At 36.7% G+C, this 19,256-nt stretch overlaps 1 protein-coding gene across 17 annotated transcripts in view; it reads left to right on the forward strand.

Annotated features, from left to right (window-relative positions):
• UBE2W (ubiquitin conjugating enzyme E2 W) overlaps nt 1-19,256 on the forward strand; it is a 122,692-nt gene that overhangs the window by 59,823 nt on the left and 43,613 nt on the right. For all 17 annotated transcript variants that reach the window (XR_014057015.1, XR_014057014.1, XR_014057013.1 and 14 more), the window contains 3 exons: nt 4-106; nt 11,663-11,818; nt 15,273-15,348. Coding sequence is in view for 13 of the 17 variants with exons in the window: in XM_081501652.1 (XP_081357778.1) it covers nt 4-106; nt 11,663-11,818; nt 15,273-15,348 (335 nt within the window). In the remaining 4 variants the exon portion in view is untranslated. The remainder of the gene's footprint in view (nt 1-3; nt 107-11,662; nt 11,819-15,272; nt 15,349-19,256) is intronic.

Raw genomic sequence — 19,256 nt, forward strand, 5'->3', positions numbered from 1 at the left:
TAGGTGGATTGTAGACATGGAAGGTGCACCAGGTACCTTATATGAAGGGGAAAAATTTCAACTTCTATTTAAGTTTAGTAGTCGATATCCTTTTGACTCTCCTCAGGTAACTGTTTTGCTTTTTAAAATTTTATTGTATTTTCAGATTATAGACAAATGCTAAATTTGTGATTTTTGACTAAGTAATCATTACAATTATATTAAGTAGATTTGTTTCTTTATCTTATTTGTAATATAATCAAGGTCATATGAACAATTTACTTTATTGAGATTAGGGCTTTGCTGCTTTTGTACTTCTAAAACTTTAGACTATTTCTGATCCATTCATGTTAAGTAGACCAAAGGGCATGGAAATCTAACCCCTAGGCCCACAGGTTGTGGGAGAAGTTCGCATTTTGAAATAGCTGGAGCCATGTCTTTCTAGATAAGATGATGATATTGATAGAATGACATCATTAAGAGGCAAGTACTGTTTTGAAAGGAGCACTTCTTTGATTTCTCATTGCCATGCTGTCTCTTGAGCCTTTTAATACTGCAAGGGCAAAAATATAAGATATTAAATATCTAGACATCAGCCCCAAATCTGATCATTTTAGTGTGAAGCACTATCAGTTTAGTTAATGTCTGAAAACTTGGACAAAGGGTAGTGGTGGTAGATAAAAATTTTTGAGAGCTGTTTAACTGTGGTAAATGATTAATCCTTGGAGGTTAGAGAAAAGGAGAATTTAGGATGAATTCCAGATTTCTGGGTTGGTAAGATGGATAATGAGTTACTAGTAGCTAAATGATAAGACACTGACTCACTCTGTGTAGCACTGCCAGGTGATCAGGTTTTGTAGATCATGAAGTGTCCCAAATAACCTGAAATTCAATGTGTTAGGTGCTAAAATATGCTATTTCTGAGGAAATTCATATTTCATTGCTACTTTAAGTTGTTGTTCAGTTGCTAGGTCTTGTGCTACTTTTTGCAACCTCATGAACTGCAGCATGCCATGCTTCCCTGTCCTTATCTCCCGGAGTTTGCTCAAGCTCATGTCCATTGAGTCAATGATGCCATCAAACTATCTTATCTCTCCTCACTCCGTTCTCCTCCTGCCCTCAATCTTTTGCAGCATCAGGGTCTTTTCCAATGAGTTGGCTTTTCGCATCAGGTGGCCAAAATACTGGAGCTTCAGCCTCACCATCAATCCTTCCAATGAATATTCAAGGTTTATTTCCTTGAGGATTGACTGCTTTGATTTCCTTGCTGTCCAAGGACTCTGAAGAGTCTTCTCTGGCACCACAGTTTGAAAGCCTCAGTTCTTCAGTGCTCAGCCTTCTTTATGGTCCAACTCTCACATCTGTACATGACTACTGGAAAAACCATAGCTTTGACTAAATGGACTTTTGACGGCAAAGTGATGTCTCTGCTTTTTAACACGCTATCTGAGTGTCATAACTTTTCTTCCAAGGAGCAAGCGTCTTTTAATTTTGTGGCTGCTATCACTGTCCACATTGATTTTGCAGCCCAAGAAAAGAAATGTCACTACTTTAAGTAGTGACACAAACAGCTTAATCTTCTCTTAGCCACGTGGGAGTATAGATGGAAGTCAGCTTTTGTATTGTGCTGCAGTTAAAAAGATAATTGAAATATAGCATTGAAACATGTATATTATCATATGTGAAACAGAACACCATTCCATGTTCGATGCATGTGACAAGGGCTCAGGGCCGGGGCAATGGGATGATCCAGAAGGATGGGATGGGGAGGGAGGTGGGTGGGGGGTCCAGGAAGGGGAACACATGTAAACCCATGGCTGATTCATGTCAATGTATGGCAAAAACTATTACAATATTGTAAAGTAATTAGCCCCCAACTAAAATAAATAAATTTATTAAAAAAAAATAATAATAATAATAAACTGTAATATATTACATTTAAAAAAAAAAAGATGATTGTTTCAAGGCATAGTATTAAATGGAAACTGATTCCTTGAGTTCTGAAGTTTCTATGTGAGCAGAAAAGTAAGATGTTGGGGGCTCATTTTTATCTTTTTCTAAACAAAGGTGAAGAAGTGTGTCTTGTCGTGACCTCTGGGTTTCTATAATAACCGCACATCAACTGTAATTAGAAACCAAATGTATTCCTCCTCTTCAGAAAATGATCTTCACTTTCTGTTGTTGCCTTTGGCTTATCAGCATCATCTTAACTGTTTGCTTGAAGGCAGTGAGGTATCCACTTGTTCTCAACCTGTTCCTCTACCTCACTTCAGCTAAGTCCCTTGAAAGCCTGTGAAGGAAGAATACGAATCATGGAATCAGAAACTTTGTCTTAGGGAATACTGGAGAAGGTTAACTGTGGAACCTCATAAATCTTAAAAAAAAAAAAATTTCTCTAACCATGAAACTAGGTCGAAGGTATTCTCTAAAACTCTGTTCTTAATTCTAAATCAAATGTCAAACTTAAGCGTCATTTGAATTTCATCTTTAATAGTTTTGTAAGTGAGAGCCTTTGTCATAAATCCTATCATCTTAGCTTGTATTCCTGTTATCCTCTTCCCTGGTTTCACTCCTGCTTACTGGTCTGATTTTGGTGTCCTCTAGCTTCTTTATTCTTCTCACTGTTTAATGTCTTTAACCATCTTAAGCCACTAACTCCCAGGTTTCCAACTCTGTACACTCTCTTCCTTCTGAGGTTTAATTTCATGCTCTTGTTGGGCAGCTCTACTTGAACACCTCTAGACATCCCAAATTTAACACAGCTAATAAACTCAGTTTTTTTCTAATAACAAAATAAGAGAATTCTTTCTTTGGGTTTCTGTTCACTCATCTTCTTGTGTTAAATTTCTTTCGTTTCCCTCATTCTTAAGTGTGGTTTTTCAGATCCTTTCACAGACATAAGGCAGTCTGATCACTTTTCTTAAGTTATCATCAGTTCTGTGTGGTCCAAGTTTTTAGTTTTCGTTTGGACTATTACAGAGTAGCCTTTAATTCTTCCCATTGCTAGACATCCTTTCACATTGCTGTTAGATTTCTTTGAAGGTGCCGTTACTTCTTTGGTTTTCCCACATACATCCACCACCACCATCCTCACCCTTTTCAGTAAATCCTGTGATGGTTCTTACTTCCTGTGGAGTCAAGCTTAGCAGTCAAGTCTCTTTATGGTCAAGTCTGAACTGAAGCATTTCAGCCACACATTAACCTCCATGCCTTCTATTGTATAGTAGTATTTGCATCATACTTTATTAATGTAACTTTCATTCTGATTTTATCTTGAAACAGCTCAGTGAAATAGAGGAGATAGATTCATGCTCATTTAATGTGAGGGAATTCAAGTCTATAGAAGTGAATTGTCTTATTTATGGTTTAAAAGCTAGTTATTAAAACAATCAAGAATCAAACCCAAGTTACTTTTCTCCCATTCTGCTGATTAGGTGTGAATACCAACATGGAAAATACCTGCTTATTCATTAAGTGGCTCAGTGGTAAAGAATCTACCTGCTAAATGTAGGAGATGCAGGTTCAATCCCTGGGTTGGGAAGATTCCTTGGGAAAGGAAATGGCAACCCACTCCAGTATTCTTGCCTGGGAAATCCCATGGACAGAAGAGCCTGGTGGGCTACAGTCCATGGGGTGGCAAAAGTTGGACACAACTTAGCAACTAATCAGCAACAACAAATTCATTAAGTAATGTTATTTCTGAAAATTAAAGACTACATGTAGAATGATGTGGAAACCCTAGGGCAGTTGTTCCAGTCTTTTGAAATACGAAGATCCCCTTTTAACATCAGTTAATTTTATGGTCCCTCCCATGTCAAAGAAGTTATATGTTCTGATACCCATGATTGAGAAAATGACAGAGCACTGGAAGTCCAGCAATACTTTTAAATTATTTTAAAGTTATTTTAATCATACTTACTATGTACAATTTTATTTATTTTTAAACAAACTTTTGATTAATTGGTGGCTGTGCTGGGTCTCCATTGCTACGCTCAGGCTTTCTCTCGCGGTGCGCAGGCTTCTCATTTTGGTGGATTGTCTTGTGGAGCATGGGCTCGAGGGTGCACAGGCTCAGTAGTTACGGCACATGGTCTTAGTTGCCCCACAGCATGTGGGATCTCCCCGGGGCAGGGATCAAACTCATGTTCCCTGCATTGGCAGGCTGATTCTTAACCACCGGACCACCAAGGAAGTCCTGCTTGTGTACTTTAATCCAAAGAAAAGATGTTCATTAGGAATCTTTATAATGTTGCATGCACATCTAATAATATTGGTTATTTTGCTTTAAAACAACAGCTCATAAATCATGGGCTGTTGTGGTTTTGTTTTGCTTTGTTGTGTCCTGAAAAAGAATGTCCAGTGGTAATAAGGGAAGAACTGAACAATAAAAGCTATACAAAAAAGAATGCAAATACATAGCCATTTCAGGGCATCTCGTGTGTGAAAAAAATAACTTGATGTAATCTCAGGCTCTGATATATTCTGGTTTTGAAAGATTAAATTATATGTGAATGATACTATTTTAAGAAAACAAATAGGAGCTGTAAATTTGAATTAGTTTAAACTTTTTCAAAAGACATTTTCTGTAGTTCTTCTGGAAAACCTACTTGTCTGAAATGATGCTTTCTTTAAGAGTTATGGAAAACTATAATTTTTATCACTGAAAACCAGTAAAGGACGCCCTGCTAAAACTTTCAAGCATTTATAACCTTATAACGTGGTAACTGGAGAAGGCAATGGCAGCCCACTCCAGTACTCTTACCTGGACAGTCCCATGGACGGAGGAGCCTAGTAGGCTGCAGTCCATGGGATCGCCAAGAGTCAGACACGACTGAGCGTCTTCACTTTCACTTTCACATATGGTTATAAAACAGTTATAACGAGTCTAGTAATCAAAGCTTAATGTACGTATAGATTTGAAGATTTTTCTGATAGCAAAACTTTTCCTGAGGTCTATTGCTCTGGACAAGTGGTTGCGAAATTCCCCATTCACTGAAGATTTTATTTGATGAGATGTGGAAGCACAAGGGTTTAGGGAGGCCAGATAAGCAGTGGCAGTGATCCAGGTGAGAGGTGATGGTGATTTGGACCAGAAGGGTAACCATGGAGGTTGTGAAGGTGGCCATATTTTGGACCTATTTTAAAGGTGCTGAAAAATATACTTGCCTTGATTATAAAGCTTTAGAAACATTGTGGCAAATAGTGTCTTCATCCTTTTGTTTGTGGTCTGATTCTAGCTGCTTTGTGAAAACTATAAATATTCATTCCACTGATACATATTAGATGACTAAAAAGGGGAGAATTGAATTGAAAACTATTCTAAAATTCTTGTCCCCAACCACTTTTGTCAAATATTTATAATTTATGCTAGACTATCTATGTCATATTTGTTATTCATAATTAGATTATTTTAGTTTATGAAACTGTCTACTTGTATGTTCAGTTTTTGTAGTTGCCCTTTAAGTATTCTTATCTACTTGCAATTTTAATCAGAGAAAACAGTCCCTCTTATTGTCCCTATACAAACCTTGGTGTCCATATTGTAGATTGGCTTTTATAATTATAGCCTGGTTGTACTGCTCATTCTATGTATATTGTATTTTGACCTATCTTGACATACCATATTCAGTGTCTGACTTTCTAATCACTTGCAGAGCATTAGTCTGAACCATCAGTATGCCTGCATTGTGGTAAGATCTCAGGACTGTGAGGTCAGTGAGTATTGAGCTTGATGTTTAAAGTCCTCAGTTATGACAAGCGACATGAATTTCATATTAGAAACAGTTAGCTAATATGCACCCTTTATATTATCACTGTTGGTAGCATTCAGTTTAGATCTTAGTAGTTTTATGAACAAATACTACATTTAGTACCCAAAGGTTACCCAGAGGTTGACTTGTTTAAAATTTTAGGTTGTATGTGGGAAATGCATTCTTACCTCCAAAAGCACAGTTCTTTCTAGCTCTCATCTGCTCTCGAATTTAAGCCACACTGATAGTGGGGTATTTGGAAATTTAGAGACATCTGAGGGCTGCTTCTTGTGCAGACTCAGAATTTCAGATATGGTTCACATGCATTAGATCTAAGATCCTTTTCTAAATTTTTTTCCATTAAATAGCTTGTTCTTGAAAGTCTGTAATTCGATTTTACTCAGTTTGATTTATGTAGTGGGGAATATGTGCACTCTGGTTGCTGTTTAATCTGATGACTACTTTGAATCTGAATAAGTTGTTTAAAAAATAAATTAGCAAAATTCTTTATTCCCTTTGGTTTCAAATTCATTGTATTCAGTTTTCTTGTCACATCTGTGTTAGATAGTTTATCAGCTATTTGCAACTCCCCTCGGCCCCCCAAAAATAGGTTTTGAACTCTGAAAAGTTTAAAGACGCTTTAAAATTTTCAGAACCTGTTTAGCTGCATTAAAAAAGCTTGAAATGTCCGTTTCCTCCTCTGGCTTGTACTGCATATTAAATAAACGAGGAGAGTTAAGAGTGTGGCCTTGAAGAAATTCCGCAATGGTTATGCTTGTGTCACGTGCAGAGAACCAGAATAGCAAAGTTTACATCAAAACTGTCTGTGCAGACGTCTAGCTTACCAGACTTTTACATGAATAAACTGTTGAAAAAAGTTTTTTCTTATATTTCAGGAATTCTTCTCTGGCATGGAAACTCAGCCTTTCCATGTTTACACAAACTCCTAGGGGTTACCTGTACCATGTGCAACAAATCACTTCGCCTGTTGTGGGTTGTTGGAAGTTTTAGATTGGCTGCATTTGTCCTGAATGCAGCAGGTTTAAAATCCCTTGTATTTTTCTTTTTTTTAAAGCATTATTGAGATCTAATTTATTTCAGTCTGCTCAGGAGACTTGGGTTTGATCCCTGGGCCAGGAAGATCCCCTGGAGGAGAAAATGGCAACCCACTCCAGTATTTTGCCAGGACAATCCCATGGACAGAGGAGCCTGGTGGGGTACAGTCCATAGGGTTATAAAGAGTCAGACATGAATGAGCCACTGAGCACATTGTTACTGATAGATATAATTGAGGTAAATGGTCCTTCAAACACAGCTGTGCCCGTCTCTCAGGGGGTCTTCTGCAATTGGGCAGGACAAGTAACTTGATATCTCTTGTTTTAAGACTTTTCCTTTTAATTATCAGGTTTACTTTAGCTCTCTTCATGGAAATGGAGGGTGAATGTCCAGAATTTAAAGGGAAGAAAAATGCAGTGTATGAAGTCATTCCTTTGAGAAAAAATTCGTCTTCCTGTCTTATATTCAGTTCAGTTCAGTCGCTCAGTTGTGTCTGACTCTTTGCGACCCCATGGACTACAGCACGCCAGGCCTCCCTCTCCATTATCAGTACCCCCAGAGCCTACTCAAATTCATGTCCATCACGTCGGTGATCCAACCATCTCGTCCTCTCTCATCCCCTTGTCCTCATGCCTTCAATCTTTCCCAGCATCAGGGTCTTTTCCAATGAGTCAGTTCTTTGCATCACATGGCCAAATTATTGGGGTTTCAGCTTCAGCATCAGTCCTTCCAGTGAATATTCAGGACTGATTTCCTTTAGGATGGACTGGTTGATCTCCTTGCAGTCCAAGGGACACTCAAGAGTCTTCTCCAACACCACAGTTCAAAAGCATCAATTCTTCGGCGCTCAGCTTTCTTCACCGTCCAACTCTCACATCCATATATGACCACTGGAAAAACCGTAGCCTTGACTAGACGGACCTTTGTTGGCAAAGTAATGTCTCTGCTTTTTAATATGCTGTCTAGGTTGGTCATAAGTTTTCTTCCAAGGAGTAAGCGTCTTTTAATTTCATGGCTGCGCTCACCAGCTGCAGTGATTTTGGAGCCCAAAAAATGAAGTCTGTCACTGTTTCCGTTGTTTCCCCATCTGTTTGCCGTGAGGTGATGGGACCAGATGCCATGATCTTTGTTTTCTGAATGTTGAATTCTAAGCCAACTTTTTCACTCTCCTCTGTGACTTTCATCAAGAGGCTCTTCAGTGCTTCTTCGCTTTCTGCCATAAGGGTGGTGTCATCTGCGTATCTGAGGTTATTGATATTTCTTCTGGCAATCTTGATTCCAGCTTGTGCTTCATCCAGCCAGGCATTTTGCATGATGTACTCTGCATATAAGTTAAACAAGCAGGGTGACAGTATAGACAATATACAAATAAGCAGGCCGTATATTGTCCTCCTTTCCCAATTTGGAGCCAGTCTGTTGTTCCATGTCCAGTTCTAACTGTTGCTTCTTGACCTGCATACAGATTGCTCAGGAGGCAGATCAGGTGGTCTGGTATTCCCATCTCGTTCAGAATTTTCCACAGTTTGTGGGGATCCACATGGTCAAAGGCTTTGGCATAGTCAATAAAGCAGAAATAGATGTTTTTCTGCAACTCTCTTGTTTTTTCGATGATCCAGCAGATGTTGGCAATTTGATCTCTGGTTCCTCTACCTTTCCTAAATCCAGGTTGAACATCTGGAAGTTCCCGGTTCACGTACTGTTGAGGCCTGGCTTGGAAAATTTCGAACATTACTTTACTAGCATGTGAGATGAGTGCAATTGTGCGGTAGTTTGAACATTCTTTGGCATTGCCTTTCTTTGGGATTGGAATGAAAACTAATCTTTTCCAGTCATCTGGCCACTGCTGAGTTTTCCAAATTTGCTGGCAGATTGAGTACAGCACTTTCACAGCATCATCTTTTAAGATTTGAAATAGCTCAACTGGAATTCCATCACCTCCACTAGCTTTGTTTGTAGTGATGCTTCCTAAGGCCCACTTGACTTTGCAATCCAGAATGTCTGGTCCTAGGTGAGTGATCACACTGTCGTGGTTATCTGGGTCATGAAGATCTTTTTTGTACAGTTTTTCTGTGTATTCTTGCCACCTCTTCTTAATAGCTTCTGCTTCTGTTAGGTCCAAAGCATTTCTGTCCTGTATTGTGCCCATCTTTGCTTGAAATGTTCCCTTGGTATCTCTAATTTTCTTGAAGAGATCTCTAGTCTTTCCCATTCTATTGTTTTCCTCTATTTCTTTGCACTGATCGCTGAGGAAGGCTTTCTTATCTCTCCTTGCTATTCTTTGGAACTCTGCATTCACATGGGTATATCTTTCCTTTTCTCCTTTGCCTTTCGCTTCTCTTTTCTCAGCTATTTGTAAGCCCTCCTCAGACAACCATTTTGCCTTTTTGCATTTTTTTTTCTTGGAGATGGTCTTGATCACTGCCTCCTGTACAATGTCACGAACCTCCTCCATAGTTCTTCAGGCACTCTGTCTATCAGATCTAATCCCTTGAATCTATTTGTTACTTCCACTGTATAATCATAAGGGATTTGATTTAGGACAGAGGAGCCTCGTAGGCTGCAGTCTGTGGGGTCGCTAAGAGTCGGACACAACTAAGCGACTTCACTTTCACTTTTCACTTTCCTGCATTGGAGAAGGAAATGGCAACCCACTCCAGTGTTCTTGCCTGGAGAATCCCAGGGACGGGGGAGCCTGGTGGGCTGCCGTCTATGGGGCTGCACAGAGTCGGACACGACTGAAGCGACTTAGCAGAAGCAGCAGCAGCAGCATACCTGAATGGTCTAGTGGTTTTCTCTACTTTCTTCAGTTTAAGTCTGAATTTGGCAATAAGGAGTTCGTGATCTGAGTCTCGGTCAGCTCCCAGTCTTATTTTTGCTGACTGTATAGAGCTTCTCCACCTTTAGCTGCAAAGAATATAATCAGTCTGATTTTGGTATTGACCATCTAGTGATGTCCATATGTAGAGTCTTGTCTTGTGTTGTTGGAATCTTATATTAGCTTCAGCCAAGGAAATGGAAACGTTAGCAGTAGAAATATTAGAAGACACCTACTTGTGTGACAGTGTGCTTTGTTAAATGTAAGTATTTGTAAAATTGTAATAAAATCAGGTTTGTAGGTAGATATTTAAAAGCTAAACCTAACTTATAGTAATTTATTGTAATATATCCTGTATTAAAATATAGCATACCTTATTGTGGCCACACTTTTGTCACTGGCTCTCTTCTGCTCTATAAAGGAAAAAAAGTAGGGGGAATAAACCTAGAGCAATATATTTCATCAATTTTTCGTCACTTAAGGTAGGGTTTTTTCCTTATGAAGATTTTACTGTATTCAAATATGAGGCAATTTGCGGGCCTGAGATAGACTTACTGTTAAGTCTGGTTTGGGAACTACTAGTTTATATTTGATGTGCCAAGACACTTCAGTCGTGTCCAACTCTTTGCGATCCCATGGACTGTAGCCTGCCAGGCTCCTGTGTCCATGGGATTCTCCGGACAATAATACTGGAGTGGGTAGCCATTCCCTTCTCCAGGGGATCCTCCCAACCCAGGGATCAAACCCATGTCTCTTATGTTTTCTGCATTGGCAGGCAGGTTCTTTACCACTTGAGTTTTATAAAAATACCATCATACCTAGTGAATCGGAATCTGTGACAATGGGGCTCTTGAATTTGTATTTTTAGCCAGATCTCCAGGTGATTTTTTTTCCCCCCCTAAGAGCCAGATGGCGGACTTGCCTGGCAATTCGGTGGTTAGGACTCCTTGTTTACACTGCAGGGGGCTTGGTTTCAATCTCTGGTCAGGAAACCAAGATCCTGAGTGACACGAGGCACAGCCAGAAACTTTTAAAAGGGGTGAGGGGGCAGATCAAGAAATAAGAATGACTGCTAAGAATTGCTGCAATAATAAAAATGGTGCATCATACTGCAGTATAAAATTCACTTAAGAGGATTGATGGTTTATTTTATATCAAAATGATTTATTATGAACTAACATATATCCAAGCATTGTTAAATATGAGACTTCTACTTTGATCTAGTTTGGCCTGTGCTTATAGATTCCTTGGAATATATGAATTTACTCTCCTGCCTATTCAGATGCTTAGACAGATATGTTTCAGAAGCAGCACTATTGATATTCTGAATGTATTAGGGCTAAGGAAGGAAACAATAGATTTATTATCTTTCAAAACTGTGCTGAGGCAAGATGAATAAAGGAGAAAACTGGTAGAAAAATTGAGTAAAAGAAAAAGCAGAGAAAAAGAGCAAATAATTGGAAGACTCATTCAACCTTTGCTTTTTCATCCAAGCACATAGGTCTTGACTCCTTAATAAGTGGTAATTTGTCCTCTTCATACTGTAAGTTTGAGTTTAGATGAAGTAGAATACATAGCAGTCATTTCCTTTTATGTATATGGCACCTTAGCTAATAGCATTGTTGTCAGTAGGAGGAGTGTTCCTATCACATGTAATTCATATTGTCCTGAAATTGAACACTTGGATTTGAAATTTTAGTGTATTTGATTTCTGTATGTGGAGAACAATGAGTAGAATTTGAAGAACCATTCTTGTACATATAGTTGTCTTTCACTAGTCTAAAAATGCTTGGTGATTTAGAAAATTTAAAAGTAATTTGTGAAAAATAGCTGAAATATAAAATAGATAATTTGAAGGTTTTTTTCCTACTACATGATTATTCATATTAGTAAAACCATTACTTATTGAATTGATAAGAATAAACTACAAGCAGTCGCTTATCTTGTTCCTGGCATTGATTTTGTTTGTTTTCAATTTGGTTTTTAAAATATTAACTTATATGGAGAATATTTTATTTTTTGCTAATACAGATAAAATTAATGGAATTTTGTTCTTTCTTAGGTCATGTTTACTGGTGAAAATATTCCTGTTCATCCTCATGTTTATAGCAATGGTCATATCTGTTTATCCATTCTAACAGAAGACTGGTCCCCAGCGCTCTCAGTCCAGTCAGTTTGTCTTAGCATTATTAGCATGCTTTCCAGCTGCAAAGAAAAGGTAGGCCTTTTCAGAACTATTCAGGTAATAGCTCTTCATTTGGTTCAGGTAGAGAAACTATTTTAATATAAAATTTATTTGAAGAAAGTACTTAATGCTTTTTACTATGAAGTTATAGAGGATGTTTAGTAGTAGATTGGAAAATAATTTGATAATAGATGTCACACTTTATATTTCTTAAATAGGAAATTCCTTCAGATGTTCTTAAATAATCCAAGTTTTATTTCTGTAGGCATGCACAGGGCAAAAATGTGTAAGAAATTATGGTTTCTAGATTTCACCTTGAGAAGCCCCAGAAACAAGCCTTCTAGCTCCCTTCGCCTCTCTGCTGGTTTCCACCCTATCAGCCTCCTTTAGGGAATTTTCCAGGAACCAGAGATCTCCTGTCATAAAGACTAGACTGAAGGTGGCAGACTAAATTACTAATAGAATTTTCAGGACTTTCCCTCTTATTCTCCTTTACTAATCTACAGATTCTGTCTGATGCAGAAAGGGGGAAAAGACCAGAAAGAAAAATCATGTGAGTTAAATTTAGAATACCCTTTTAAAGTATCTAAGTCCTCTCTATTTTCATTCCTCTTTGTCATTCCTGCTTGAGGGTTAGTGTCTCAATATTCTTGTATTTCTACATTTTAAAGCTTCTCTTCTCCATGGTGGAGTGGAGGGGAGGGTTTTGTTTTGTATTCTGTTTAAAGGAGAAATGAATTTATCTTAAAGATCAGGGAGCTGTAGGGTTATTCATTTATTGTAGCAGGGCTTTTTTTTCCATTTGAACTTTCACTTTTACTAAATTACTATTTAGAGAACATTGAAGAGAGTACTTCATTTTTAAATGGTAGCTTATCTAGATTTTGAAACATTCTAAGCCACTTGTTTGCAAAGTGAGTTTCTTAGAATGTGAGTTCCATAGGAGATTTCTTGGTGTTCAGTTTATAAAAAAAAATTTGTTCAAATAAGAATGGGAAATAATGGGTTAAATTGCATATATATTTATTAATTCTAATGTGAGAACCTTTAATATGCAATTTTATGTACCACAAGAGAAAGAAAGAAACTTCTTGCAGTTAAACTATCACATACCCTTAGTTGAAAGATGATCCCCATATGGGTAAAATATTAAGAAAAAAAATGTACATCTTAGAATAGATGAAAGAGGGTAGTATTATCTAATGTTAGCATCACGTTTTAACTTGAGTTTCCTCTTGGTTGTTAGCTTTTCTTGGCTGCATTTGAGGCTACACTTGAGTTTTTGTTAACCCCAAGGGCTTGGAAACAAGTTTTATTCATTTATTGCTTCCATATTTTCTCCTCTCCCCACCTCCAGTCTCAACAGACATACAGACTTTAAATTTAGGTGTGGGGCAGAGCAGTTTACAATTACAAAGTTTTCTCTTAATTTTAATGCCTATAGAAAGATGAGGCAGTAACTATAGGATTTAATAAGAGAAGTTAAGATTAATGCCAGTGGTGTTTGTGCATAGTTCTTACATGTGCCTTATGATTATTAGATCTGTTTACATTTAAATGCATTGATCTACTGTTAAAAACTAGAAAATGATTTTGTTCTCTAACTCCTCCATCCTTTTCTAACCCTCATCTTTCCCCTCACTTTCTAGTTGTCTCTTAGTGCTTCTTGCATAATTAGTGTAAGACTAATCATTCTATTTAAATTATTGATAAACTATATTAGATAATATAAACTAAATTATAATTTATTCAACCAAAATGATAATCTCGAAGTTAGATTCTGAGAGCATTAGTTTTGTGAAAAATGATAAAATTCAGACATTATTAGGACCCTGCTATGTGTTGTTGTTCCTGTGCTAAGTACCAGGTTACTAAGATGAAGAGGAAACATGCTCTGGCATTGAGAGGAATCTAGTGTGAAACAAACTTTAAAAAAAGTCTTTCAAAATTCACTGAAAATTGTTCTATTAAAACAGGTGAGTTTTATTCTGTAGTGGACATGGATATATGAATTTCACTTTAATAGTCAACTCTCAGAATACAAATTTTAATTTTACCAGAGACATTTTTTAGTCATAATTCTTCTGTTCCAATTTCCTTTTCCATAGTCAAGAATGGTCCCCTAGACTGAAGGCATTTAAATCCATTTTGTCCGCAGATTAAAGATAATTTCTGATATTGAGACCAGGGGCCTTTCAGTAACCTACACTTTAGTCTCAGTGATCTTGTGATATAGATAGTCCAAACTTTCTAGCTTGTATTCCATTCTTAAAACAATTTAGCTAATCCAGTGTTTTGTATAGTTACTTTATTTTTTAAAGAAACATACCTCCTAGTCACTTACTAATTTGCTTGTATTCTTGATAAAAGCAGATAGAATGAATATTTCCCCTTTCTTTTGTTTTTTGAAGATTGGGTTGTGATAAATGAGTTTATAAAATTGTTACAGCAGTAGCAGTTTATTCCACATGAGCACAGGTCATGACTTTACAGGACAAACAATAGCAGACCATCTATTCTTTGAAGTAGGCATCTAATTTCATGATAATTTTTCAGAAATTTTCTCTAACTGTGTAAACAGGATAATCTTGGAATAGTTGTTCAGTGTCTTATGCTCTACTCTTTCTGTTAAATTACTGTTATTGCTATCAGATCATAGTTTTGTATATGGATTTTGGAAGCATCAAGTGAGACTCTCAGTTTTGCTTCCTGCTACATCGGTAGTCCTGTTCACCTTTGCTATTTAGTTGGACCTATCATATATCTACTAACCTGCCTTCAGTGGCTTTAATACACATTTCACATGTTTCCAAATCTTTATAGAGAGGCACACATTTCTTGTGTTTGATCAACATCTAATAGTTTTCAAGAAAATTCTTTTACAACCTGTGTTCACTGTTGTTGGCATCACTATTTCTGATGTAGCTCCCCTGTAGAGCTACCATATGCTTCTAATAGTGTGCTGGTCTGGACATATGTATAGCAGAAATGTTAATGTATCTCCCTCTTCTTTTCCTCTTACATACATTTTGGAAACTGAATACTTTGATTTCTCCTTAATGATACTTTATTTTACAGGAAAGCAATAATCCTTTGTTTATAAATTGCTAGAATTTCTCAGACAAAGCTAGTTAGGTAGACTTTTGATTAGCTCATAAAAATAATTATTAAATTATTTCTAGGGAGACAAGATAAATAAAACTAGAATTCTTTAGAACCTAATGCTGCCACTATGGTTGATCATCATTCTCTAGTAATCCCACTGGAAGCTAACCCAAATCACATATGCATATCTATTTTGGGGAAAAAAAAAATTTCAGTGTTTTAGAGGCTACATTTCCTGGAATATATTTTTTTTCAGTTGTGACATCAGCATTTATATCATTTCTTATACATTCTATAATAATTTTGCCTAGAGGTTTTATTAAAACTATCTCCTTATGTTTTCCTGTTTTGTAACTTATCTATTTGAACTTTTTCGTTTCAGAGACGACCACCAGATAATTCTTTTTATGTTCGAACATGTAACAAGAATCCAAAGAAAACAAAATGGTGGTATCATGGTAAGCAGTTTTATTTAGAATGATAATTTTTCAGTATTTATGTTTGAAAGATTATAAATCTGCTTGGGAAAAGGAAGGAATTATATAATGGATGTTGTGGATAAGTTAGACCAGATTTTTAATGGAGCACATAAAATCATGGCCATCATACAAGTAGAATCTAAAATTGCTTGAATATTCTGCCCTACTATTTTATTACAAAAAAGTAGTACTTAATAATATTAAATCAAATTGGAACTAGCCTATTTGGAAACCTATTACTGGAGATAGAAGTTATGATGCCAGTGTACTCAGTTGTGGTACTGTTGTTAGTGGGTGGAATGTCACATTGTTAGAGATGGCCCGTTAATTTAAAGAAAGCTCATCCTAATCTAATAGTTATTCCTAAAAAAATCTGAAGTTCTATTGATTGTAGCTTTATGAATATATTATTTTTAATATTTTAATTTCTGTTTTTGTTGGGTGATGGTAGCTTAATAATTGAAGGCTGCTAGCACCTTTTCTAAACTGCTTCCTCAAAGAGGTGTTTGAAATTAAAAACAAAAAATAAAAATAAAATTATTATTTTGAAATATTATAAAAATATATATTCTTTACAAATTATTGGTTTAATGTTTAGTTGAATTGAAATTCAGTAGAACAATAGAATGAGTGCTTTTAAGGTTTGGAAGAAAGATGAGAAAGCAGGGTTTTTTGTTTTCTTTTTTAAATTAAGATAGTGAAGGAGGATAAGTCTACCAAACACCAAAAGATAATAGTGTAAGAACAGACTTCGAAACGGAATTACTCTTTTTTGGGCCTTTTTGTATATAAGTTTTGAGTATGTGATAAATAAATGTATCATAAACCAATAAGAAGGGAAAAATTATTTAGTAAGTAATCCTGTTAGAAAATTGGTATTTTGGGGAAAGAAGATTTTATCTTTTCATATAGAAAATATTTCCTTTGGATTGAATTAGTAAGATTTTAAAAACTACATACAGTAGACAAAGTATTTTTTTTAAGTTGGATATCAACTCTGGAGGAAGGAAGAAAGAACTTCTGAACTTAAAAGGAGTCACAGATTAAACATTTAGATATATGAAAATGTAAATCTTTTATAAAAGCTTGGGAAAAAAACCCCAGATCACAGTCAATGTAAAGTTAAAAAATAAAATTGTGGAAAACATACCTTTGTAAAAACAAAGACCATTTATAATTGCTACTCAAGAATAAATTAATTACAAGCATGGGTGAAAAAGTTCAACACAGTAAAATAATTAAATTTTAATATTTTTAAACTTATTGGCAGTTTTATAAAATGAGTGTGGTGTTGAAGGAGGAGGATAAAGAGCTTAATAAAACTTTTCTTATTTGCTGGTGGTATAGCAGTGGTAGTCGCTCAGTCGAGTCTGACTGTTGCAACTCCATAGACTGTAGACCATCAGGCTCCTCTGTACGTGGAATTCTCCAGGCAAGAACACTGGAGTGGATTGCCATTCCCTTCTCCAGGGGATCTTTCTGACCCAGGGATCAAACCTGGCTTTCCTGCATTGCAGGCAGATTATTTACCAGCTGAGCCACCAGGGAAGCCTGGTGGTATAGCAAGTTCAGTTCAGCTCAGCCATGTCCGACTCTTTGCGACTCCATGGACTGCAGCATGCCAAGCCTCCTTGTCCATCACCAACTCTGGCAGTTTACTCAAACTCATGTCCATTGAGTCAGTGATGCCATCCAACCATCTCATCCTCTGTTGTCCCCTTCTCCCGCCTTCAATCTTTCCCAGCATCAGGGTCTTTTCCAGTGAGTCACCTCTTTGCATCAGGTGGCCAAAATATTGGAGCTTCAGCTGCAGCATCAGTCCTTCGAATGAATATTCAGGATTGATTTCCTTTAGGATTGACTGGTTTGATCTCCTTGCAGTCAAGGGACTCTCAAGAGTCTTGTCCAACACCACAGTTCAAAAGCATCAATTCTTCAGTGCTCAGCTTTCTTCATAGTCCAACTCTCATATCCATACATGACTACTGGAAAAACCATAGCTTTAACTAGACGGACCTTTGTTGGTAAAGTAATGTCTCTGCTTTTTAATATGCTGTCTAGGTTGATCATAACTTTTCTTCCAAGGAGTAAGCATCTTTTAATTTCATGGCTGCACTCACCATCTGCAGTGATTTTGGAGCCCAAAAAAATGAAGTCTGTCACTGTTTCCATTGTTGCCCCATCTGTTTGCCATGAAGTGATGGGACCAGATGACATGATCTTAGTTTTCTGAATGTTGAGCTTTAAGCCAACTTTTTCACTCTCCTCTTTGACTTTTATCAAGAGGCTCTTCTTCACTTTCTGCCATAAGGGTGGTGTCATCTGCATATCTGAGGTAGCAAGTTAATCTTTTAAGAAAACAACAGCTTCTCTTTCTTTCGCATCCTCTTGCCTTTTAGGACTCAGCACTGAGTTGTCTCTTCCCTCTGTGTCTTTACAAAAAACCTTTTCCAAAAAAAACACAAAAAAACAAAAACATTCCTTGAGTGTCACAGTCCCCTTTACCTTTCATAAGTTCTTTAAATTATCAGAGACTAAGATAAGTCAATCAAGAATGTTGAGAAACCCAACTACATCAAACATTTTTTAAAATGTCAAAGTTGCCAAGATAGTAGTCATTCTATTTCAGACCCAACCTCACTAATAATAGAAAAATTCCCCTATTATCTTTTCCACAGTGTTTTTTTTTTTTTTCATTTTTGCTTCCCCCACAGTGTTTTAAAACCACTTTCAAGTTTTTGTTTTTGTTGTAGTTAAGCTTGAGAAGAAATTGTCTTAGAGTGATGGAAAATACATATATTTTGAAAGTATAGTTCTCTTTGCCACTCTGTCCCACCCCATTGTTAGACAATATATTCCCATTTTCTTTTGTATTCCGTAGAGAAATTTCAAAAGATAATCGTCTTTGAAGCTCTCTAATGCTGTCTTGTTATGTTGAAAGGACTTATGAGAAGGCCTTCACTTAAGAATACTTCTAGAATTTCTTACTGCCTGCTTTTGAATAAGAAAACTTGCATTATCAGCAAATATAATAATTCTTTAAGATATACTTCATAGACGTTGTTTTTCATGGTAGTTTTTATGCGTTACTTGAGAAATCTGTATTTTTATAACTGAAGTAGAAAAGTCTTGTTTAAAGATGGATCATCTCCAAGTTATCAAAGAATTATTTTTTTAAACTAAATTAACCTCTTACTTAATGTAAAATAGTACAGTTTGTGTAGGAATTCATCTTCCCAATAAACAGATTGAAAGTATCCCTGCCCCCATACAAATTAGCCATTTTAAAAAGGCACCTGATTCGAATTCAACTAAACTGTGACTTTCTTGGTCTTATTTCCTGTTGCAGATACAGACACTTTTTTTCATTTACAGATAATCTTGTTTAAAACATCGTCAGTTTATTATTTGGACTTCCCAGTGGTAAAAAGTCCATCTGCCAAATGCAGGAAACACATGAGACGTGGTTTCAGTACTCGGGTTGGAAAGATTCCCTGGAGGAGGAAATGGCAACCCACTCCAGTATTCTTGCCTGCCATTCCATGGGGTTGCAAAGAGTCAGACACTGGAAAACAAACACCCCCACCCACCCTCTTCCACCCCCCAATTCTTACTTTGATAGTTTTCTGCTCTTGGCTTGAACCTTGTGTGCCTGAATCATTCCTCTCCTGCATTCTCCGTTAAATGGATGGTTTTCCTCCATGAATGACTGTCATACGAAATCAAGGAAGGGTAGTGTTTGTTACACTTTGAGATGATAGAGCCCCCACCCTGTCATTCAGGTGGTTGAGTACAGGGACTCTTCCTTGAACTCTTCCTTTATCTTTCCATAGCTAAAGCATTTCAGCTGTTTAATTTCTATTGTCTTCTTTTTTCTACATTCCATG

The sequence above is a fragment of the Giraffa tippelskirchi genome, chromosome 6, assembly GCF_054371585.1.
Source record: "Giraffa tippelskirchi isolate mGirTip1 chromosome 6, T2T-mGirTip1v1.2.pri, whole genome shotgun sequence".
NCBI lineage: Eukaryota > Metazoa > Chordata > Mammalia > Artiodactyla > Giraffidae > Giraffa > Giraffa tippelskirchi.